The sequence below is a fragment of the Podarcis vaucheri genome, assembly GCF_965113315.1.
Source record: "Podarcis vaucheri genome assembly, chromosome: 6".
Lineage (NCBI taxonomy): Eukaryota > Metazoa > Chordata > Lepidosauria > Squamata > Lacertidae > Podarcis > Podarcis vaucheri.
Window position 1 is genome coordinate 45,095,587 of NC_138764.1, and position 24,499 is coordinate 45,120,085.

The following is a 24,499-nucleotide window of genomic DNA, read 5'->3' on the forward strand; positions in this document are numbered from 1 at the left end:
TGGGATACTACTCCTGTTCTGACACTCTCTACACTCCTTCTATTTTTAAGTACTAAGCTTGATGTCTGCCATAAATATATAGTTGTATATAGGGTTGTGTCCAAAGGTTTATGTTTGCAAGCAGAACTGAATTCTGCTCACACAATGGGATATCACCTGCCTCTCCTCCCCCGCAGCCTTCAAAATCTGCTTTGGAGGACTGGGGGACCCTGCAGAGCAGATCTGGGGTGTGAGTGAAGGTTGCAGGGAGGAGAGGGATGAGGAGAGGGATGACTTGATGCACGAGCACGTCTGCCAGTGCAAGTTTGGATTTTGCTTATACATGTATAATCTAGCCAAGATTCTTGCATTGCAGGGAGTTGGACTAGATGACCCTTGGGGTCCCTTTCAACCCTATATTTCTATTATTCTAATACACTGAGGCTTACAGAGACTCTCCCATTAGTAAAAAGCTTCTTCATTTCTAGCATATTGAAAGAGTGTCACATGAGAGAATTGACTGCATATTCAGAGAAGCTCTTTCATTTGCACAAGTTCCTTCTCAAGAGATTCTTATAGCCTACTAGAGTTTCATGCTACAGCATGCATCTTCCTTATTTATCATGGTTGTCATACTATAACACAACCTCTGATGCACTGTGGTGCCTCACTGTGAGAAGTCTTACACTCCCTTGCCAAGCAGCACATTGAATAGCACCAATACATTTTCTCCCTCCCCTCCTAGTACTTTGCATCCAAGACACAGTGTGTGATAAGATATTTATAAGTACTAGCTACATTACCATATTAATAAGCATACTTCAAGGTTGCAAACCTGTACCTTTACTTTGTCAAAGGCCAACCACACTGAGCTCTATTGTTCATGTCTGCAACATGAAGAGCTGTTCTAATATATCACAACTAAAAACTTGCAATTTTTTAGTGCCTGGCATACTTTTCTCTGAAAGCATGCACTGACAATCAGATCCTCTAACACCTATGTATCACATTCTGAACTGCTGTAACCTCCTTTGAAACGATTACTAAAAGGTGACCAGAAAACTTTGACACCATGGAAATATCCTACTAGGCGTTTAAGAACCAAATCACTCTCACTTATTCAGCCTCACCTCTTTCTTGTTTAAGCCCCTGAACAGCATGTCAGGGCTCAGGGGACCTCCACTTTTATAAGCTGCTTTCCCCCAATTTTTACCCATTCTGACTCCCAGTCAATACTGCACCTCATTGAAGACCTTTCCTGAGGGTGTAGTGGGAAGGAGAGGGCAGGAAATCCCCAACATAAAAGCACTTGTCTGTTTGTAACTTTAGATACAAACCTATGTAGTCTTATCCACTATACCTTGTAATAATCAAACTTTCCATCACTGTTCACTTCCACCAATTCGGTGATTGCATTAACTTCATCTAGGGTCATTTTTTCACCTCTCTGCAAAAAATAAATAAATGGTCAGCTTCAGTTGCAAAGCAATGAAGGAAAAACACTGCAATATTTAGTTATTATGCCTCCCCACAGTAATGATTTATTAAAGTTTAAACATATTTCTCCTGTGGTTTATATGAATTGTTAAAAGTATCAGTCCTAACTACCCTTTGAGGTACTTACAGTTGTAAGAAGTTTATACAGCTCACTATGTAAAATACAGCCCTCATTATTTACATCTATTTTTGCAAATGCTTTGAGCAGCTCTGTTTTCCTAACAGGTTCTTCTTGTTTTAAGATGAAGCAAAAATCATCAAAATTCAGTGTAGTGGTTTGCAGCGTCCAGTATTTATTAACTGTCTTCTGAGATGGATTTCTTCCAGCTTGCTGAAGTACTGCAAAATAAAGCAAAAAAAAAAAAAAAACCCCAACAAAACTGACAAGACTGTGTATATATCATTTTCTTAAAACACTCTGTAAGTAGATACTACTGCAAATTACTCTTTTCTACTCCTGTAACCCCACTGTGCATTAAAGGCCCACCAGTGCAATTCCAGGAGGTATTTAAAAGATAGTATTTGTGCAATCTTTCCTGATGCAGCAGGTGCTGGTGCAAGAACAATGTGACTACCAGGGCTGGTCCAAGACATTTTGGCACCCAAGAGTGAACTACAAAATGACCACTAGCAGGGGAAAAAGGAATGAATGAAGATCTACAACAGGAACAAGAGGGTAATAAGTACCGGTATATATATTGGAAAGAAGGGTGGGAGGAGACAAAGTAGTGCCTCCGATTTGCCAAAAGGCTGCTGTAGAGGCATCATGGGGGAGCGCAGCTGTCAAGGAGGCAGCGCATCCAGCCTCCAAGGATGTTCTGCAGCTGTTGCTGATATTATGCTTAAGAGCTTGAAACGGCCCAACGGAACTTTCAGCTTCTTTTCCTTTTTAATAGCAAACCCCAATGATGAGTAACAAACTACTTTTGAATTCTGCCTATATTCAAAAATAGTTTGTCCGGAAGGCTTTTGTTTTAAAAGTGAAGTCTAAAGGCCTGGTGGGCATTTGAATCTAGTTGCATGGGTTGCTGAATTGTGGTAATTGCCTGCAAGGTACATTTTGCTATGTGGTTGGGTTTAGCTTCTTGGGAGGCAATTTGGCATCCCTCTTCAAGATGATATTCATTTTTTCAATTATTTTTTTAAAAAACACTTTAAAACTCCAACTCTCTTGAAATATATTGTGAAATTCTGCTGGTTGGTATATTATTTATACTTACTGGGAACTCAGTACTTTCTGTGAACTGCTAACTAGTCTCCTCAGACTATTTTTATAAGAAGTTCTTTTCTTGTACTCTTTAAATGTACCTGATAAAAAGACTTGGACTCTGATAAGTGTCTACAGAGACATTTTAGCTCAGGACATTACATTACATTTCATAAAATAAGTACAACTCATATAAACAAGAGTTTGAAGAACCAGGTTGTAGATTACAAAGCAGAATCTGTGTTATTAATCAAACACCATATAACCAATGCCATTCTGGTGATTTTATTCCTAGCTAGAACTGAACTCTAAGCCTCGACACAAATCTGTAATGGGCTAAAACATGTTTGTTTGTTTTTTCTAAAGATCTCGTTAAGAATATGGAAAGCTTGAACTCTCCGTTGTCTTTCCTAAACTGACCTTGAAGTGCACATGGCCAAACACATGCCCTGTTCCCAAGTGACATATGGACAGAGATGAAAGAAATAGCATAAAAAGAGCAAGTGAGCATTTGTTCACACCATTCATATTTAAAATCCAGATTATATGATGCTAACACAGATTTACAAACTGATTCTACTAGCCTGATATTAGAGTCACACCATGTAAGGCTAATGTATAAGAACTTTGACTCTGAAACCATCAGAGTATTGTGTAAAAATGTAGAAGGTGGGATGTAAAGGACATTGATCCTTTGATGTATATTGATGCCAATATATAACTAATTAATAGCATCAACTGCAAAGAAAAGACATTACAACAGGATGCAGTGTTTATCAAATTTTGTATTCTTTTGTTCTCTTTTAAACTTATGCTACTGTCTATGTAACATTCCAATGCATCACCAATAATCTGTGCCACAGGTGAATTTGTGTACACAACCATGTCTTTACTGTCCATTCTGTCTCCTATGTCATTTAGTTTCTATATGAAACCATTGGGAGCTGTCATCTGGGGATTTGGAACATGGTGTCATAAGTATGCTGATGACACGTGGCTTTATTTCTCCATTCCATCAGAATCAGGAAAGGCTGCAAAAGTGTTGGACGGGTATCTGGAGGTAGTGATGAACTGGATGGGGGTCAAAAAAACTGAGGTTGAATCCTCATAGGATAGAAGTGCTGTAGATGGGTAGTTCCCATGTCTGGTCATTAAGTGTACATCCTATGCTGAGCAGCGTTTTGCTACCCTTGAATATGAGGTTTGCAGTTTAGGAGTGTTCCAACTTATCACTGGATTCCAACTTGTTAATGGCGTCTCAAATAGCTTCTGCGTCTAGGAGTGCTTATGCCCAGATTAGGCTGGTTCATCAGCTATAGCTGCTCCTGGACTGGGACAACTTGGTCTCAGTTGTCCATGCTATAGTGACCTCCTGCTGGGACCACTGTAATGTGCTCTGTGTGTGGCTGTCCTTGAAGATGGTCCAGAAACTGCATCTAGCGCAGAATGTGGTGGCTAGGTAGATAAATGGGGCAGTCCAATGGGACCCCAGTCCTGAAAGGACTGCACTGACTACCAGGTAGTTACTGGGCTCAATTCAAGGCATTAGTACTACCATATAAAGCGCTAAATGGCTTCAGACCCAAGTACTGAAAAGAGCATCTTCCCTAATACCAACCATATCAGACTATGATTGGCAAGCGAGGCTTGCTGTTGGTGCCACCACTGGGAACTACCTGGTTGGCACTGAGCTGTTGCAGGGCCTTTTCATTGGTGGTCCCTCAGTTGTGGAATGCCCTGTCTAGTAAGGTGTGCCTGTCTCTATGATTATAAACTTTCTGCAAAAATTTGAAAACTTTCCGAGCCCCACACTGAGCAAACGATTCCTGCGTCCGTTAAGAGTTTGGGTGTAATCTTCGATACCTCCCTCTCTATGGAGGTGCAGATTACAGCTATAACAAAGGCGGCATTTTTCCATCTCCGCCAAGCTAAGCAGTTGGCCCCTTATCTCTCTCGCCCTGACCTAGCCACTGTGATCCATGCGACGGTCACCTCCAGACTGGATTATTGTAACTCGCTCTACGTGGGGCTGCCCTTGAGACTGACCCAGAAACTCCAGCGGGTGCAGAATGCCGCGGCGAGACTCCTTATGGGGTCTTCGCTGCGAGATCACATTCATCCGGGGCTGTACCAGCTGCACTGGCTCCCGGTGGAGTACAGGATCAGGTTTAAGGTGCTGGTTTTAACCTTTAAAGCCCTATACGGCCTAGGACCCTCGTACCTACGGGACCGCCTCTCCTGGTATGCCCCACAGAGAAACCTACGGTCTGCAAATAATAACATCCTCAAGGTCCCAGGCCTCAGAGAGGTTAGGCTGGCCTCAACTAGAGCCAGGGCCTTCTCGGCTGCGGCTCCAACCTGGTGGAATGCTCTGTCACAAGAGACTAGGGCCCTGCGGGACCTGACATCTTTCCGCAGGGCCTGCAAGACAGAGTTGTTCCGCCAGGCCTTTGGTCAGGGCGCAGCCTGACTCCCTCCTCTGGCAACCTGCACAGAATTTTGCTTAATCGGTTGCCATCAATTTGATTTTAACTAATTTTTATAATGAAATATTTTTAGAATGTATGATTATTTGATTGTTTATTTGATTGTTGTTAGCCGCCCTGAGCCCGGCTCAGCTGGGGAGGGCGGGATATAAATAAAATTTATTATTATTATTATTATTATTATTATTATTATTATTATTATTAGGGTTGGACGAGACGACCCCCATGGGCCCTTCCAACTCTACAAGTCTATTATTCTATATCATGCTGGAATGATTTTTTAAAAAAAGAAACTGATGCCTTGGTTTAAAATTAATTTGCAACTTTTCCCATGGACAATAAAATTATACTGATTTATATAGCATAGCTATTAATCTATGCATGCAGAATGAGTAGGGTTGTGCCCTTTCTGTGTATCCATCAAAAACAATATGCAAACTGGCTATTATTTTTGCCACTCAGTGGAAATAAACTTACTTCTCCTCACCTTTCCTAGGGAGAAGAGAGTTAGGTACAGATACTGTTTTGAACACAGCAAGATGCTTGGCCTGATTTTCTCTCCTTGGGCCCCCCTAGCGTGTCCCCCTAGTGTGCAGCAAAGGCAGGACCCCGGGGGTTCTCCCTGAAGCACTTCAGTGAGTGTCCACCCAGCAGTGCTTTGATTATAGAGAAATATGGCACATGAATCGTATCAAGGTTTCTTAGATCCATTAAAACAGTTAACATGTGCAAGATACTATAAGGACTCAAATATATTATCCACTGCTGGAATTCAAGATTTCTCCCAAACTGATAACAACTTAAGAAAATACACTCACCCAAACACAGTTGTTCTTTTGATTTAATGTTTTCTAAGCTGCTTTTGAAGACAGCTAAATAGGCTGCTCTGCAGTTCTTATAAAATGTCTCCTCTTCATAATTCTGGGATCTTTTTGCTTGAGAACTTTCCTGGGATGGGGTCTGATCACTGAAGAGGGATGCATTGCTCTCCTGACTGCCAGCCATCCTGTGAATAATGCAAACATATCTAGAGTCTATTTCTTTTATTTGCATATTTCAGTATCACATCACCATCTGTCCATCCCTCTCAGGTGGGAGGGAGTGTTTACTGGACTTTGCTGTGAGCTTCTGCTTCTGCAAAAATGGGAATAGTCTGCAAATATGCTTTGACATATATGTTTGCATTTCTTTTTAGAATATTTATATACCTTTGATAGCCATCATTTTCAAAGCCATTCACAATAATAAAATCAGATTTGCAGGTGTCTCATATTGCCCTCACAATGATATACCCAGCATACCACACACTGTGTCTAATCTACAAAATGATATTGTATGGCTCCTTGTTCTGTTTCTATCAAAAGCTGTGGCAATGAAGGGTGGTCTGTGGAGTGGAGATATTTTTCAAAGCCTCCTTTTCCCAGTCCCTGAGGTTTTCCTGCAGCTGCTACAGCGGCTGAAAATTTTGCGGAAAGTATCATTGGCTCCCAACTCTTAGAACTCTCCAGAGAAATGGGGTTTCTCTACCCAGCTTCCAGAGAAATAGAGTTTCTCTACCTGGAGTTCCTCTGAAACAGCTGGGAAATTCTATTACATAAAAGTTTACATATTACACTGTAACACAGTATAGATGCAGTGGAGAATGAGGCATGAAGGTGGGATTATTATGGCAGGACATCCCATAATGACTAAGACTTGCTCTGCAACAAAGTATTTTTTACCTTATCTTTTTAAAATCCATCTCATGCCTGGCATGAGTGCATAGTAGGTGCAAGAAAAACACCCAAAATTCTTGTACTTGCAAGCTCCCTGAGTTGTGTGCATCTGCTGCCTCACACCAGAACCAGCTTTTGGCATACCACTGAAAATGCCATTTCCCCAGTATCTACCAGTGTGCGTTGAAAGATGAATCCTGCATGTGGCTGGCAGGTGCACTTGACCAGCTGCCCGCGGGCAAGCAGCCAACATGTGCTGGATTGCCATGTGAATAGGCTTCTCATTCTATTGAAATGGATTTGATTAAACACAAATCCTGGCTTTGATGAAATGTATGGGAATTTCTGTCCCTAGCAAAGGCAACATTTCCACCTTAAGCTGTTCTAAAACTGGTGGTTTATAAGGTAGTGGTTTCCAAACCTTTGACCTTCAAGATACCATTTCCACAGCAACTCATCTGTCAAATAAGCCCTGAACATCCACCATGAAGCTCCCTGCATTGCAAGTGATTCTGGGGCATGTTCTAGAATAAGCTCAGCTAATACAATGCACTAGTTTACCTTACCATTGCCCCATGCACTGTACCCTAAGCACACTCAACACTTTCCTGTGGCTCTTTGTTGCAGGGAAATATCTACTCTAGGAAGCTTGTTCACCACTGCCATTTTTTTCACCAAGGAAACCAGATTAACCTCAAAGGAAGCTCAAGGATTCTCCTAAGAATGATCTGAAAATCCAAGGTTTAAATATTAAGGTGTGCAACAGCAGAAGTGTGAACATCTTGAGAGGGAATGGGTAGAAACTACTTCATTAACCTTTACATTCAAGATTCTAACAGGACTCTTCTCCAGGTCAGCTGTGTAAATCAGGAATTCACCTGAATAAAGAAGGACAATCACACTGGAACACAGTAAGAGTTTTTAGGTAGACCAGAAGAAATCTGGAACAAACAGGCAAAGGGTAGGTTAATCAGGATTCAGGTGAGATAGGAGGCTCACCAAAAAAAGAGCAACAGAATAAAATATATGATGCTGCCATCTAATTCAGGTACCTGTTTTATTTCCTCCAGGAGACTGATAGCATCTTTGTGGGGGGATTATTTAGATTAGAAAAGTTGTGATTTCAGAAGCAGGGGAAATGTAGCACCTGATTCTATGTACAGCTGATTGAGTGATTAGGCTACAATTTTATGCATGCTTATATGAAAGTAATGTCCACTGAAATTAATAATATTACTTTCTTCCAAATAAATGGGTTATAGGCATGAGGGTGGCAGTCTGATTGTCTTTGGGGCAGTTTATTTCAAAAGGGCCAAGTGGATTTAAATGCAAGTGTTCTAACTTAATGGGTTTGTGAATTGGGCAGCCCATCACATGCAGTAGTTGCCTGGATGAAGAACCTAATAGCGCAACAGAAGAAAATTGTATAGAATAAAAGGACCACATAAATGCATTTTCTTTTTAAATAATTGATATAATTCTGCACAGCCTTTCCTCACGTATGGTTAGTAAATGTCAATAGTAATTTTCTTCTATAACAAAGGTGATGAGGGTTTTTAGAAGGCCATCACAGAGGGGCATTAAATCGTGTGCTACTGTTGGTCTAATAGCCTGCAACATTATTTTATCCAGTGCTGACTTCTGAAAATATATTCCACTATAATAAATTGAATATTTCAAGTTCAATAACAAGACAACAACATAGGTAGGGTCCCCTTCAGGACTCATTGGAGCCTTACTCAGGAGGCCTAAATCACTCGCACCTTCTTGAGTTATATAGGCCTTTTACACTTGGGAAAGAAAGATAATAATCGCTTATCATGGATGAAGTACCCTATTTATAATGCACAGACCGCCTTGCCTGACAGTTTCATATTACAGTGGCATAAGAAGGACCCAACAGGGACACAGTCCAGTTACTGCAAACGGGTGTCACTATAATAATTAAGCACCAGTGTTAGCACACACAAAGGAAAGCGAGTTCTAGCCAATGAGGGAAAAGAGAATAAATGTTAATTTTCCAGTAACCAGTTTTATCAAATATGAACACTTGTTTATGCTCCTCAGTTCTCTCATTACTTAGCCATTTCTTATTTGGGCAGCTGTGCAGCACAGAGATGTTTCCAATATGTTACTCAACGTACAGCATGCAAGAGTTATTTAGTAGAGGGAAGCTCTCTTGCTAAGGTTATTAAAATATAAACTTCACTGATAGTGCACTACAGAAATATAGACTAGGGAACAATTTTGTTGCATCTGCTGTTGGTGGCTGTAGACAATCTGACTGAATTTTCAAATTCAAATTTCTGTTATTTCAGCATAGAATAGATGGCATTAAAATCTCACACCTACATTTCCCCCCATTATTTATTTAAAATAACTGCCCTTTCCAATTGTACTTCTGTGCCAATGCAGGCAGACTGGAACACACCATGCACTTCCAGGAGCCAGCCTCAATTTAAATTGAATGTACTTGGGAGTTAGAGCATGTCCAAATGATATTCTTCCTGGGACCTGAATGTACTAGATGCAGCACGTCCAGTTCCAACAAAAGAAGACTTTGCCAGTCCCCACACCTGTCCACACTTGTGGCATTAGAAGAAGAAGAGTTTGGATTTGATATCCCGCCTTTCTCTCCCCTTCAGGAGTCTCAAAGCGGCTAACATTCTCCTTTCCCTTCCTCCCCCACAACAAACACTCTGTGAGGTGAGTGGGGCTGAGAGACTTCACAGAAGTGTGACTGGCCCAAGGTCACCCAGCAGCTGCATGTGGAGGAGCGGAGACGCGAACCCGGTTTCCCAGATTACATGACTACCGCTCTTAACCACTACACCAAACTGGCTCTCTCATTACAGTATCAGGCAATGTTTTTTTACACAGAGGAATACTGAACAACACCTTCCACATACTATGTCCTTTTCTCAAACACTGCTTACTAAGTGCCTACTTCCAAACAGAGTAAACATTCCATAAATGCTTACCGGTATATTTGTAAATAAGTTCAATTAAAATACTTGGGATTGAAGTATACTGCGAAAATATTCACTCTGAATGACCATTTCCTAGACTCCAAAGTCAAAATTGATGACCAGGAGCAAGACGCTAATTAGCCCTCAGTGCACACAGAGGAGAAGACTGGGTGATGTGATGAACAGAAGAACAAGGTAATAGGCATAACGTCTGTATCCTAATTTTAATACATTAAATTTTATGGGTAAATGCTGCCAAAATTTGCTTGCATTATTGTGGAAAGCTGGCTGCCTAAGAACTCTCCCAATACTTAATGAAGGAAGAAGTTTTCCTTGCTAACACAACTCATTTGTGTGATACAATATTACAGAAGTCCTGAAGAGAAACAGTGTTTGGATTATTCTCAGCAGTACACTCCTTCTGCAAAAGCCATGGGCATAGCCAGGATATTGTTAGGGGGAGGGCTTTTGTTAGTGGGGCAGGCCTTTTGTTGGGGGGCAGGACCTCAGTTTGCTATGTATTTTTATTGATTTGGGGGGCAGCTGTCCCCCGCCTTCGCTACACCCATGTGAAGCCACATTCTTTCAAAAGGCCCTTACAGACCAATCCATGTTTACTCAGAAGTAAGCCCCATAATTCTGTGTGATTTATTTTCAGATAGTAAGCACACAACTGTAAGCACACAAGCAAGCACACAACTGCAGTCAAAATTCTCTGTGGAGATGTTAAAAATCTGCATAGACTCAATGCAACTATGGTGGAAGTGGGATCAAGCCTTCTATCCCTACCTCCAGCCTCCAGTGTACAAGTTATACATGCATGACTGCACAAGTTTCATGTACACAGGAAGTCAACACACAGGACACCAGGGGTGGGAAAGACAGGGAACAGGGCTTAAATCAGACGAGACACTGTCAACTGCACAGACAATTCCTTATTCCACCATGCAGACCAGCCACTTAATCAGTGTGCGCAGTTGACAAGTGTTGCGTGGTTTGGGAGGATGACATACTGAATCATCTGATTCAAGGATTGTAAGCAAATTGTAACCCTAGAGCAGGCATGTCCAACAGGTAGATCTGGTAGATCGCGGGGTGTTCCTGGTAGATCTCTGGCCCCTCGGTGATCTCCTTCTCTCTCCCCCCCCAAAAAAAAAACCCTCAACAACTCAGGCTTCCTAAAAAAGCTCAAGAACTTTGGTCCATCCAGTGACAATGGGTAGATCACTTCCAGTGTTTTTATACTGTGAGTAGATCACAGTCTATTGGGAGTTGGGTGTCCCTGCCCTAGAGTAAGGCACATCTAGTTACCACTTCTCTACAGTTTCCTTGCCCAAACCCCAGTGAACCAGCTCCTACCATAATAAAAGATGTCACAACATTCTATGGTACTTTTTTGGGGGGGGTCATGTGAAGCGCCCTAATATCTTGTGATGAGGGGCGGTACATAAATGTAATTAATTATCACCAGTGCTATTTTTTTATATAGAAAAAGAGGTGCAGGAGCTCACTAGGAACACTTCCCTTCTTCTTCTCTTAGGATAGAAATGGCGCTCACCTGAGAGGCGCCGGAACTGAGTTCCAGTGAGTTGCCTCTGGGGGGAAAAGCCCTGGGAAAAGCACAGGGCTTGGGCTGTGATCTGCATAAGTACATCTAGGCACCAGCAGAAAAAGCCTTTTCCTCATCTCTGCAGAGGAATAGCTTCCCAGCCGCCACCCCCCAAAAAAAACACATTTTACCTGAGAACATAAGAAAATTCACGCACTCCCCCCCCCAAGCGGCAAACTACTCGGTTCAGAAAGGAACATAACGCCGCTGCCTCTTTATTTGGACCAACCCGGATCTTAAATCCGAATTCCGTGACTTGAAGCCACTTCGCTTTTGCAAGTACTTGACACGCTTGTAAGAACAGCCGTTATAACCGCGGTGATAATGAGAGGGGCGGAGGTTGTGAGGAGGGCGCGGAGAGAGAGAGAGAGAGAATATAAAGGACGATGAGACGAGAAGCAAAGGAGAAGAAAGTCCGACCTGGCTTTGGGCGTTTTTTTGCGGCCCTGCCTTCTTTGTCGCCGTCGCCTAGTAACCCGCGTCTGCCTTTGCCAGGCCGGGCCGACACCCGGAGCTTCCAGGGCCCGCCTTCTTCTTCCCCGCAGACTGGCCGTGTTTCTACCCGGAGCGCTTTGAGAGCCGCACGGCGGGAATCTCAGTTTCGAGGGCTGGGAAGGCGAAGAAGTTCGTCGGGCGCCTGGCATGCCGTGAGTCGCGGGCGGGGTGAGGGGTAGCTGGATAGACGGGCAGGACCTGGTGGGCCCACGGGGCATTTCATCCCCCCCTTCCCTTCCTTATGTGCATTTCAATTGGAGAGAGCCCAGAGTTTAGCCCTATGTAGGTTTTTGTATACCTGTTTAGGGAAGTTTTAAATGTTTGATGTTTTGTCGCTTTTTATTATTATTATTATTTATATTCTGTTGGGAGCTGCCCAGAGTGGGCGGGGTACATAGCTGTCAACGTTTCCCTTTTTTAAAAGGGAAATTCCCTTATTCCGAATAGGATTCCGCACAAGAAAAGGAAAAAGTTGACAGCTATGGCGGGGTATAAATTATATATTATTATTTTTATTATTTTATTATTCAAGGCTGAGGGCTTCCTTGCACTGGTCTTCGTCTACTACTCCAACAAGTTCTCGACGCAATGGGAGTACATTAGTAGTGCTTCGGTTTCTTTTGTGGTGCTTCTCCATTTAGGCTACCGTAATATGTATCCCTTTTTATGTCTCTGAGCACATCAAAAGTAGGACAGAAATATAAGCCGGAACCGTTGTGGTGTGAAAAGCTGTGCGATTTCAGCTGCTGGTTGTTTACGGCTGGATACGCACGGGTTGGGAATGAAGCAGTGTGACTGCTGCCCCCACAAACTGCCATCTCATTGTGAATGCTCAATAAAAAGGACCCATGGAAGGGAACCTTAGGAAGAAACAGGGATGGCAGATATGCGTCCGAGCCAGAGCCAGCCCTGTCATTAGGCAGGGTGAAGCCGCTGCCTCAGGTGGCAGAACACACACCCCGGTGCCCCATCGCCACCATTGGTGCTGATTGGGGGCAAGATCACGTCCATCTCGCCCCAAATTGGTGAGAGCTTGCCCAGAGTCGGCGCCGATGGTGGTGCCTCTTCTCTATCAGTGACAGATGTGACAAAGCTCACAGCAAAATGGGTGGTGATGGCAGGAGCAGGTAGCTGGTGTGGGAGTGACAGCAGTGGCAGGGCAAAGCATCACTTCCCATTTCTCCTCAAGTGGTGAAACAGGATGCAGCGTCCCTGCTCTGAGCATATGTAGAGTGTTTTCTGCTTACCAATACAAAGCTTAGTCAGACCCTACAGTGTGTGGGATTGCTTGCTACAGAATAGGTGAAAAGATATGCTTTCCAGGCACAAAGCCATTTTAAGTATGTTTGCTCAGTTGAAAATCCCGCTAAGGACAGAGTCCTGATCTCACTTTCCTGGGAGTTAGCCCCATTGAATACAGTCTGACTTACTTCAGACTAGATGTGGTTAGGGTTGTGCTTTGAGTTTAATGAGACTTATCCTTAAGTGGGTTTAGGTCTGCAGCATTGCCCAAGACATTAAACACAAGTGTTTGAAGATACAGAATTAAGAGTATGTAATAAAAATCCTGCTGTTCCATCCGTTTTCCAGGTACACCCCCCCCACTTTATATTTTGTTGCATATTAGTGTTCATTGAAGCTGTACCTAAATGTGTTTCTCTCATACATTAGTTTTGTTTGTTTGTTTGTTTATTATCGATACATGTAACACCAGGCGTTCTATATAGAGCTAGAAAGAAAAGTCCCTGTTCTGACAAGCTTATAGCCAGACAGAACAATTCAGGGAGCCTTTGGCGCAATGGGTCAGTGCATCTGGCTGTTAACCAGAAGTTTGGTGGTTCAGGCCCACTCAGGGACAGCAGTGGGCAGGATTCCTGCATTGCAGGGGGCTGGACTAGATGACCCTGAGCATCCCTTCCAACTCTACAATTCTATGTTTCTAACTGGGCAGATACACTTGTGCATATCTTGTGTGAGGTGGGCTACATCCTAACTGTTGCTGATTATGGGGGCTGGGATGGCATTGTATACCTTCATTATCTGCCCTTCCATTATCTCCAATGAATCAGAATAAGGCAGCTGCGTCTGTTCCTCTGAAGCAGACCACCTTAAGATGATAGGAATTGGTGGGGTAGTTCATATGGAGGGGTCAATAGACGTTTAAGGCATGCTGTCTTTGAGTACAATCATGGAGATGACTGCTGATAGAAGAGTTGGTCATAACCTCTTCAGGGTATAGCGTAGGCTTCTCAGAACACTGCTGACTATTTCCAAAGTAGGGTGGGGTTTGCTGGTTTCCTTTGACACTATTTTCCTTTAACACTATTAAAAATAGTGTTAAAGAGAAGAATAATGGGCCTGACTTCTCCTCAAGTCCTACAATAGTTCAATCTCAAATCTAAAGTAGCATATCATGGTTACGGAAGTTCTGATAAGAAGTGTATGGAAGACAACTAGTGTTGCTGTGAGTAATGAATAAGCTATCGCAGAGCACACTCCTAACCAATCCCCTGACGCTGATGGCTGGAAGGAGTTAGGATCGTGGCCTGGTGTCTCTACCAGCAGAGAGGAGTGCTGCCAGTGCAGATGATCTCTGCCATGGTGGAGACCCCAGTTGCACCCAGGCAGGTGGATAGTGTTAAGCCTCAAAATGAGGCATTACAGGGGCAAGCACCAGATCCAAAGCCCCGTGGAACTGGGTCCCTCAGCCACATGAGCCTGCAACTAGCACATTGAAAAAGGAAAAAAATGCCCTCCACCTTTGTCCCTGGTTGGTGTGTGCTGAGGTGGCAGGACTTAGGATCCAGTGGTGGATATTGCACCCCACTCTTCTTTGAGCCCACTTAGGATTGCTCTGCCACTCATTAGTTACCTCCTTTAAGTACATTGACAAATAGTGAGCATAACCAACTATAACTTATGAATGGATAGATGGGATGGAAGGATGAAGACATTTCCCCAAAGGGTCCATCCGCCATACCATTCCATGGAACTGGTAAACAGAAGCATTTAGCTATTGCTCTTCCTGGACTCCTAAGTTAAACTAACTTTGTATGCAGTCCTATACATATACTGTGTTTATTTGTGAATACATCTCATTGAACTCAATAGGACTGATTCATGCCTAGATATGCATAGGACTGCATTGTTAGTCTCTATCCAACCCAGAGTCAATGATGACTAGAATTCACATTTTCATGCATTTCCTTTGTTCAACTGTGGCAGTCTAGTTTGAATGACAGGCTAGTCCATCTTAAATATAATTTATTTTCTGATACTGATATCCTATGAGGCATAAACAGTGATGTGAAATAAACAAATTCTTCTAATGCGACTTTTTTCATAGTGGAGCCTTGAATGAATTTCCTGCCCTTTAAATTGGCACTAGTGCTCCTACCTGCCTCTGTTACTGTTAGTGCATTGGGGAGGCAAGCATTTATGTTGGGCACAGTGGTAGTTGGTGCCTGTTTGGACTTGTAGGGTGGAAGGCAAGAAGGCCACCAGTAGGTGGAGCCAGAGCTAATGGCAGGTAGTGCCTACTAATTCTAGTTTTGTCCCCATCCTTTTCGCTGAGTTCCTGCTGCTTTGCCCCCCGCCTCTTGTTTAGCTGCTGTGCAAAGTCACTGTTTTACTTGCAGGTTGTCCAACCCAAGCTTGTGGTTCAGCTTTCTCAGACAAACCCTAAGCTATAAACCATAGGACAAAATTTGACTATAGCTCATGGTTAATCTGCAGAGAGCTAAACCATGATTCCACATGCTAAACCAAACCATGGTTTAGCCCAGCATGGCACAGCAGTAAAATGGCGGTAATCTCCTCTCCAGGAGCCCATGCATTGTGTGACGTCCAAACCAGGCCTATAATTACTCCCAGCCAAAGTCACTGGAAGCTTTTAAATAGCATAGTGCTTGACCATTCTGCCACTTTTTTTTTTGTCAAGTCTTTTTTTTCCAGGTTGCTATAATTTAATGTGATTTTCATGTAGTTTTTCATTTATCCTAATCATAAAGCTACCTTGAGTCCAGATTCAGCTGTACTTTGGCTTCCAGCTTCCTCTGAAGTCCGTCATAAAAACTTCCATCATAGCATGCCTTAGTATAGCATGCAAATACATGGTCCCCTAGAGCACCTTTGCAGAGTGAATGTATTAGCGTATAAAATGTTTCTCTGCTGCCACTGGGGTGGAAGATGTAATGGAGTCTACATTCCTTAAGCAATATGAGGCACTATATTTAAAAAGAAACATGATGTTAAGAATTTTTGTCAAACTGTTTCAGCTTTGACTATCCCTTGGCAAGAATGTGGATGGCTTTTTAATATAAAAAAATGTAAATCTTGCCACAGTATAGTTAGTCTGCTTTTTAAGACAAAAATGTTTTTCAGTGATCTATTTTCAACATAAGATGTTAAACTGGAACTAGCATAGTATAGTCATGTTTCAAATATGCTTTTAAACTTTCTTTCTATGGTTCACCTTGAAGAATGACAAGGTTACAAAAATGCTTTGAGTGAAATCATTTCAGACTGTGGCCCTGCTGGAATGCCAAGCCATTTATGCTTGCAGAATCTGGGCTTTGTTAAACCTTATGAGCATTTTTAGCATTGAGATCTTGGTTACTAAATCAAAATGCCCTATTCCTAATATGGTGCCTGCGCCTTTCTATTCTGAAATGAAATGTTTCTGCAAACCTTGTTTAATCTAAAATAATCTTCTGAAGCTTTTATTGGATGATTTTAAGGGTTTTTAGTTGCTTTATATAAAAAGGCCTTTAACTGTTGTTTAAGATTTAAGAATGTACTTTAAAAGTTGGAGTTGTCTCTGGGAAAAAATAGTCTTAATTTATGTTGACCTTTCCTTCCTTTGAGTATTTAGTCTGCATTCAATAAAATTTTGATGACTGCTCTTTAGAAGACAGCTGTACGATGTAAAGTATTATAAATATTCAGCTTTCCATTCCTAGTGTTGCCATTAACAGCTGGGCATCCAGTTCAGCAGAACAGATTTTACAGAGAAAGCTTGGCGTGTTCCTGAATCAGTATAGTGAAGAACACGAGAAAATAGTTTCGTATGGTTTAGGGACCTGTAAAGACATAGAGCATCTGTTCCCTAGTTAAGTCAAAGTCTAGTAGCATTGAATCATGTTAAGAGCTAAAATGATGAGAAGAACTACTTTTTTCACCTTGAATGTACTGGTGGTTAAATGCCTAGTACATTATTTCTGTGAACAGCAAAATAATTGCAACACCTACACAGAAGGTAAGTTGTTATGCACGTCCGTATAATCTCATTCTTTATCAGTTTTATATAAAAAGCATTTTTTAATTTTTTTTTGTAGTGTGACATTGGGGTAGTGGACAGGTTGGGGGGGGGGCAATCAGGATGGGTTCAAATTTTCCAAGCACTATTCAAAAACTATATGCCATGTATGTGGTTAGTTTTACTAGTGTAAAAAATGCTATATGTGGTCTGATAACCACTGATAAGGTTATCAATATAAACTTTGCTTTTGAAATATGATAACACTTGCTCCCCCCCACCCCCTTTCTTTTCTAGTGCTAAGAAAGCTCTGAAGTTGGAAAGCCTTGCCATGGGGAAAGTAAGTGTGTGTTTGTGTGTGTGTGTGTGGCGCCCACTACGATTAAATTATTTTCTAGGATATACATAAATGATCAGCAGTTCAGTGAGACTATCATAAATTACTTGGAAATCTGCAGTAAAGCATTCCTGACTATGGAAAAGAATTGACTGCCAGACCTCTTTGGGAGAAAAACTATTCTTATATAATATTCGGACTTTGCCTACATGAAGCAATTGGCTATAACTGAGGAGACTGCAGTGGTTGTGTTTTATTATGTACACGCCTCTCTCAAATGAGTTAGGGACCTTTGTGAAATCATTTATTAGAAATTAGTTCCGTAATTTGTGAAGCAAATGCAGTGCCATCTCTCTGTACATATAACAATATGGGATTATGATAATGCCGTAATCTGCATATTATAAACTGCAAAATTGAAATGAAAACATTAAAGACATTTTTATGTTGAGAATATAATTACCTCTCTCAGCTAATCTAACATAATGAAACGATAAAGTACTAACACTGCAATAAATTTCCCCTACAGTTATCACAATAAAAATAAAATTGTACTGTTGCTGTCCCCCACCCCCACCCCATCTCTCTCTCTGATAAAATGTGGCCATTCCGTTTTTCCAGTGCCATCATGTCACGACATATGCCAGTTTATTATCTTCCAATACCAACTGTGGGCGTTGCTATGAACAATAATGCAGAGGAGTTCATTGGGCAGGTAGCCTTTAAGGAGGCAAAATTGGTGGGGGGAAATGTATACCTAAATGTTTGGTAAATAAAATGAGCCTCCTGTTTTGTTTCTACATACCAACAGCTTCTTTATAGATGGTAGTCTTCAGAGGTCTCAGTGGTACTTAGCAAAATTGGAAACTTGGCAGTGTTAAAAATCTTCTGTATACTTTTTGTATTTAAACAAAGGTGACAAAATACGGCAGGGGCACTAACAAAAATCATTAGCAACTTAATTAGCAATTTAGTTTTCCATTACCCACCTTGTTGTGCTCTGAATACAGCTGTGACTGTAATTTTGCATCTGCTTCCTTGGTTGGAGTAGCATTTTTGGAGGCTAGCAGTCCAGCTTGAAATGATTCTGTTCCACCCTAAAGCTATTTTTCCTTCTGAAATGGAAATTAAAAGGGGGGGGGATGTCTGTGTTGAGATTAACTATTTAGGAAGTTTCTAGTGTCAAAATTTCTTCATTGAAAGCTTGAGGTTTCAGGTTTTCCAAAATTCAGTGATGGAATTAATTTCTAAAGCTGTCTATGAAGCAGAATTATTATTGTTGCTAGTATAAATGTTGTATCCTTATCCAGAGTTTTAAGATAATTGAAATAGTTATGTGAAAAGGAAAGGGGAAAGGGAGAAAATGGTTTATTATATGTTTCAGAAACATGCATAGGAGTTTACTATCAGTCATTTCCAGTTGAAACAAAGGTGGCTATTCGGCAGCTCTCCAGATGTTGTTGGACTACAACTCCCATAAGCCCCAGTCAGCATAGCCAGGGGTCAGAAGTGAAGGGAGTTGGAGGCCAATAACATCTAGAGAGCCATACATTAGTCCTTCCTGCACTAAGAAATGTTTTCAATTGTCACTCTTTACTTTTCCTAACTCTGCGTGTTTACTCAGAAGACAGTCCTACTTGGTTCAGTGAGGTCTCCTTCCAAGCAAATGAGTGTAGGATTGCACCTTAATTATTCCTTTGGTTTATTTACTTATGGCATCTGTATGCTGCCACATAACAATAAACGTTTTGGGCTGGGTTACAATAAATAAGTAAAATCCCTAACAACAATTTAAATACAACATAAAACCATAAAGTAAAAAATACAACAAAAACCAAACCTACTACATCCCCCCAAATGAAGACACAGACTTAAAATTGAAGGGTCCACACTAGCTGCTCTGAGCCCGGCCTTGGCTGGGGAGGGCGGGGTATAAATTATTATTATTATTATTACATAAGTACCTGATGTTGAAAAGAGCCCAAAGATGGTGTCAGGCAAGCTTCCATGGGAAGGCTCCCAGGGACTCCAACTCCATAGTCCTGTGCAAAAAGTACTCCAGTATACCTGAACTTGTGACTTTACAGCTGTCTGATCAGTGTATTTTTAGTGTTTTACCTGATTGTCTTGTTGCTAATAGTATATTTCTTTTAACTCAAGTTTGCTTTGGAAGATCTGTTTTAGAATCGGGTTATAAGTAACACCAATCTATCAGTCTGCAAAATACTTACGGTAAATATATATTTTTAACTTACTCCAGGTGTAGCACATTTTCTGCACCTCGTGCCATACTGTTGGCAGGGATTCTTCTGATGAGTGGGTCATTTGGGAAGAGCCATGCCGCACCCCTCTGGTGACTCATGGGGCTTAACGTGGCTAGTTCCCAAGTGATTCTTTCATTCAGATTTTGCTGATGTGACGTAGGATCCACTGCATGGGTGATGTTTACATTAGGCCTACATCTATGGAGTCACCCAAATAGGCCACAAGCAATTCAGCAGAATATGGCTATACTGCAGCCTTATAAATGAGACCACAGAAGTCTCTAGTTTGGAAAAAAAAAGGAGGGGAGAAAAGTTTATTAGTCTGCTGGGGGTTGGCAGAGGAGGGAAGGCAAGCTCTGCCCTTCTTGCAGTAGCCTTGTATTAGTCATGAAAGAGGGGATTTCCTTCTCTGGCTGTCCACTTGGCATCTGTGCTCAGTGCAGAGGGAGGGATGAAGCTCTCCATCCTTTTTTCACCAGCCTGCTCACTTGTCTACATGCAGTTTCTTACTGCCTATTACTTCTAAGCTAGTGGTTTAAATACAAGGCTGCTGTGTCATAAACTGAGGATTGGTAGACTAATCCACTAATCTGTTCACACCAAACCTACTATTTATACAAAACATGTAAAGGTCAAGGAGCCTTGGATGGTTAAGTTCAGTCAAAGGTGACGATGAAGTGCGGCACTCATCTTGCTTCAGGCCGAGGGAGCCGGCGTTTGTCCACAGTCAACTTTCTGGGTCATGTGGCCAGCATTATTAAACCACTTCTGGCTCAACAGAACACCGTGATGGAAGCCAGAGCGCCCGGAAACACTGTTTACCTTTCCGCCGCAGCAGTACCTATTTATCTACTTGCACTGGCATGCTTTTGAACTGCTAGGTTGGCAGAAGCTGAGACAGAGCAATGGGAGCTCACCCCATCACGTGGATTCAAACCAGCGACCTTCTGATCAGCAACCCCAAGAGACTCAGTGGTTTAGACCACAGCGCCACCTGCCCCCAAAATTTGGAATCACCGAGCATTTACAGTCATAGTTTCGGAGTATTAAGTAGCAACAGTGTTTTACTGTAGGGCAAGGATGGGGAACTTGTGGTCTTCCAGATGTTCTTGGATCACAACTTATTTAATTATTGACCATTGGCCATTTGCACTTAGGCTGATGGGAGTTGGAGTTCAGCAACATCTGGAAGGCCATAGTTCTCTCACCCCTGCTATAAGGCAAGCTTTGTGCTATTTATATAACTTCACCTTTCAGAGCCGCCTTTCTAAAAGACAATTTCAGTTGGAACATGAGAGGTAGTTTGCTCATTTAATTTGATTGTTCTTTCCACTAATGGGATAGATGGCCCTGAGTGTTGTAGCTATTTTCCTTCATCAGGAATTGTTAAACAAAAAGTTAACAACTTGTGTTAGTCCCTTGGAATAGATGGGTGGGCTTGAAAATCATTTGATTCTTTTTTGTTTGGATAAAGGACTAAATGTGAGACTCATGTTACCAGCACAAGGACAAGAAGCATAGTTTGTTCTTGGAACTTGAGCTTTGAAGTGTTAAAGTGTGTGGGATACCTAAAAATGCACTGAGAGGCATGATTCCTCACGTCTGTTATAGGAGCATTCTATAGCCTGCCTTGACTAGAAATAAAAAGGCAGAATTGGATATTGTGAAGGTTGAGAAGGAAAATATGAATGTGCTTTACACTGCATAATAATCCTGTACAGGTTGTTTTGTTACCATTTATTATTCTTTAGGTGTCTGCAACACCATTGCCAAAGAGTAAGAAGAATCTCAAGTCTTATTCACCAACAACAGGAACGTGCCCAATCAGTCCTTTTTCAACTCCCAGGAGCAATAATGTACAAGAGCATGGAAATGGTCTATCAAATGGTTAGTTGAACATTCTCTCCTACTTACTGCAGAATTTTTCTGGTTATTGACCAAGTCAAATTCTTGATTTAGTAATTTATGTCTTGCTCGGTAATTCTGATTCCTTCCACCCACCCACCCACGAATATGAATTTGGATCTTTATGGTAAAGTCCAACTTTTCTGCAGCCTTCACAAACATCTTCAACAATTATCCTATGGCTAGTTTTGCTTACTTTTGCTCACTGAAGAGAATCAAGCAGTGGCATAGCTAGCCGCTTGGGCGCCTGGGGCGGCGTGTGCGTTCTGTGCATGGGGGCCATGGCAAGCTGTTGGCAGGGCAGGGCATGCTGCCAGAGTCCCAGTGCCTGAGCTGCCGTGTTTCGTTTGGGCGCCCTGTGGGCCGGTGTTGCTTTTACAAGCAGCGCAGAGCCTGCATGGAGTCTAACCGCTGCCTCCCCCCCAGCTGGAGGTTGGCTGAGGGGCAAGTGGTGGGCAGAGGCTGGCCCTACGCTGCTTTTTTGGGCAACAAGGGGTCTGCAGCTGCCCGAGCCACTCCCAGGAGAGACACAATGGCCCAGGCACGATGCTGGCTGGCTCTGTGCTGCTTGCGGGGCCAGCACATGCCACTTGCGTCCTTCTTGGCCACCCTCTGGCGGCTGGGGGAAATGCAGCAGCTCAACACCCTGTGAGCACAGCCCTGGGCTGCGGTGCTTTGGGGAGCAGCACACTGTGCTCTGGGGCACCTGGACTTGGGCATCATCTTGGGCTTCGGTGTGCCGCCCCCAATGTAAGTGCTGCCATAATAATAATAATAATAATAATAATAATAATAATAATAATTAATAATTATTATTTATACTCTGCCCATCTGGCTGGGTTTCCCCAGCCACTCTGGGTGGCTTCCAACAAACGATTAAAAACACCTTAAAACACCAGTCATTAAAAACAGGGTTGCCTTCAGATGTCTTCTAAACTTCAGATAGTTGTTTATTTCTTTGACATCTGGTGGGAGGGCGTTCCACAGGGCGGGTGCCACTACTGAGAAGGCCCTCTGCCTGGTTCCTTTTACTTTGCTTCTCGCAGTGAGGGAACCGGCAGAAGGCCCTCGGCGCTGGACCTCAGTGTCTGCATTGAATGATGGGGGTGGAGACGCTCCTTCAGGTATACTGGGCCAAGGCTGAAGCCGTTTAGGGCTTTAAAGGTCAGCACCAATACTTTGAATTGTGCTTGGAAACATACTGGCCCAGTGCAACCCGCCCTCCGCGCCCCCAGCTACACAACTGGAATCAGGCATTGAATTTAATGGAACCAAATTTCTCACTGTGTAGAGTGGGCAGAGTTTGTTAATCCAGCGGGTTTGTGCTGTTACTAGTTCCCTGCCCTTTGAAACTTGCTATGATAACATTTAACAGGTTTGACATCTGTATTGGGGCAAGTAAAGAAGGTCTTACCTGCCCTGTGCAATGGAACTGAGGGTGCTGCTTTGTGTGGAGTCTGACCATCGGTCCCCCTAGCTCAGTGGTGACCACACTGCCTGGTAGCAGATCTCCAAGGTTTCAGGCAGGGATCCCACCCAGCCCTGATAAGAAATGGTGAGGGTTGAACCTGGGACCTTCTGCATTCAAATTATATGCTCTAACACTGAGCCCTGTAATGATGGCTAATAATATTTTAACAATGCTGAACCCTGCATTAATTTGTCTGTGTGTCTGATCCTTGTGCAAATCTTCTAACCTTTTATCATCAATCTACATCATCATACATGCACAATCTTTTTCAGGCTTATGCAAGTTCTTTACAGTGAACATTTGCAGAACATGGTAGCACAAAGGTTTATATCTCAACTAAGTCATCATTGGTGGGAGCATCTGTTCCACTAAAGAAGCACTTCTACCATAGTATGGCTCCCTCTTCTCCACTCCACTCTTGCTTGTGGAAAATCTGCCCTGAAGGATCCTCCACTTGGGAGTCTTTACTGGATCCCGTCTCTCTCTGTCAACAGAAGGCATCCTTCCATTTGCAGATGGCTAGTGGCTATTGAGTGCAATTTGCCTTAATATTGTTCTCCATGCATCTTGGTGTTCAACAAGGCATAATTTTAAAAAATTCAAAACGCTTATCTCATAAGAAAATGAGAAGAGCCCTAGTGGAACAGACCAGTGGCCTGTTTTGTCCAGCATTCTTTTCCCACAGTGACCAACCAGATGCCAAAAGCAGGACAATATCTGATTTGCATTGTTGTTTTCCAGTGACTGGTAGTCAGAGGCCTGGGGCTTGGGATCATGGAGTTAGTATATAGCCACTGATAACCTTGTCTTCCATCGGTTTTGGAACCTTTTTTGAAGTTTGTGGGTGTTACTACTTATGCTAGGCAATTCCACAGTTTAACCTTATATCCCTTTGCTGGGAGAAGTGTCCATTTATCCTTACTCTCTGCTTCCTGTCCTTGACTCTGCTAGAAGCAGCTGCATTTGCTTCCTGTATCCCACACATTGTTTTCCTCTTTAGCATCAGTAAAGGTCTAGAAAAGAGGACTATTGCAGTGAATCCCCAATCCATAAAAAATGATCTGAGGAATTCCTATAAGCCATTAGGACTATCTTCTTTATTTAGAAAAGTTGTGCTCTACCCTTCTGTTGCAGTCAGAATGTGCAAGGCATTGTCCCATTTATTTCAACAGGGCACACCAACCACAAACTCTCTCTAGGATGATGGTCTAAAGCAGTGTTTCCCAACCTTTTTTGGGCAAAGGCACACTTGTTTCATGAAAAAAATCTCGAGGCACACCACCATTACAGCCCCGTGACGTCAGCGCG

The 24,499-nt window shown here is 42.5% G+C and overlaps 2 protein-coding genes across 13 annotated transcripts in view; one reads left to right on the forward strand and one right to left on the reverse strand.

The window, feature by feature from the left end:
* EFCAB7 (EF-hand calcium binding domain 7) overlaps positions 1–12,106 on the reverse strand; it is a gene marked incomplete at its 5' end in the record, with an annotated part of 57,630 nt that extends 45,524 nt beyond the window's left edge. For 6 of the 8 annotated variants that reach the window (XR_014220936.1, XR_014220938.1, XM_082227599.1 and 3 more), the window contains 5 exons: positions 1,340–1,426; positions 1,604–1,815; positions 5,988–6,175; positions 7,763–7,825; positions 11,883–12,106. Coding sequence is in view for 4 of the 8 variants with exons in the window: in XM_082227599.1 (XP_082083725.1) it covers positions 1,340–1,426; positions 1,604–1,815; positions 5,988–6,175; positions 7,763–7,825; positions 11,883–12,106 (774 nt within the window). Of the gene's footprint in view, positions 1–1,339; positions 1,427–1,603; positions 1,816–5,987; positions 6,176–7,762; positions 7,826–11,593; positions 11,618–11,882 lie in introns of those variants that run through there. The other 2 variants (XR_014220935.1, XR_014220937.1) reach the window with 2 other exon arrangements.
* The window catches only part of ITGB3BP (integrin subunit beta 3 binding protein), an 85,564-nt gene that overhangs the window by 39,572 nt on the left and 21,493 nt on the right, over positions 1–24,499 (forward strand). For 2 of the 5 annotated variants that reach the window (XM_082227607.1, XM_082227610.1), the window contains exons 2-5: positions 2,025–2,152; positions 9,951–10,048; positions 17,512–17,554; positions 21,567–21,702. In XM_082227607.1, coding sequence (XP_082083733.1) covers positions 2,126–2,152; positions 9,951–10,048; positions 17,512–17,554; positions 21,567–21,702 — 304 coding nt within the window. In that variant the 5' untranslated portion in view covers positions 2,025–2,125. Of the gene's footprint in view, positions 1–2,024; positions 2,153–9,950; positions 10,049–12,002; positions 12,110–12,158; positions 12,240–16,862; positions 17,215–17,511; positions 17,555–21,566; positions 21,703–24,499 lie in introns of those variants that run through there. The other 3 variants (XM_082227609.1, XM_082227608.1, XM_082227611.1) reach the window with 3 other exon arrangements.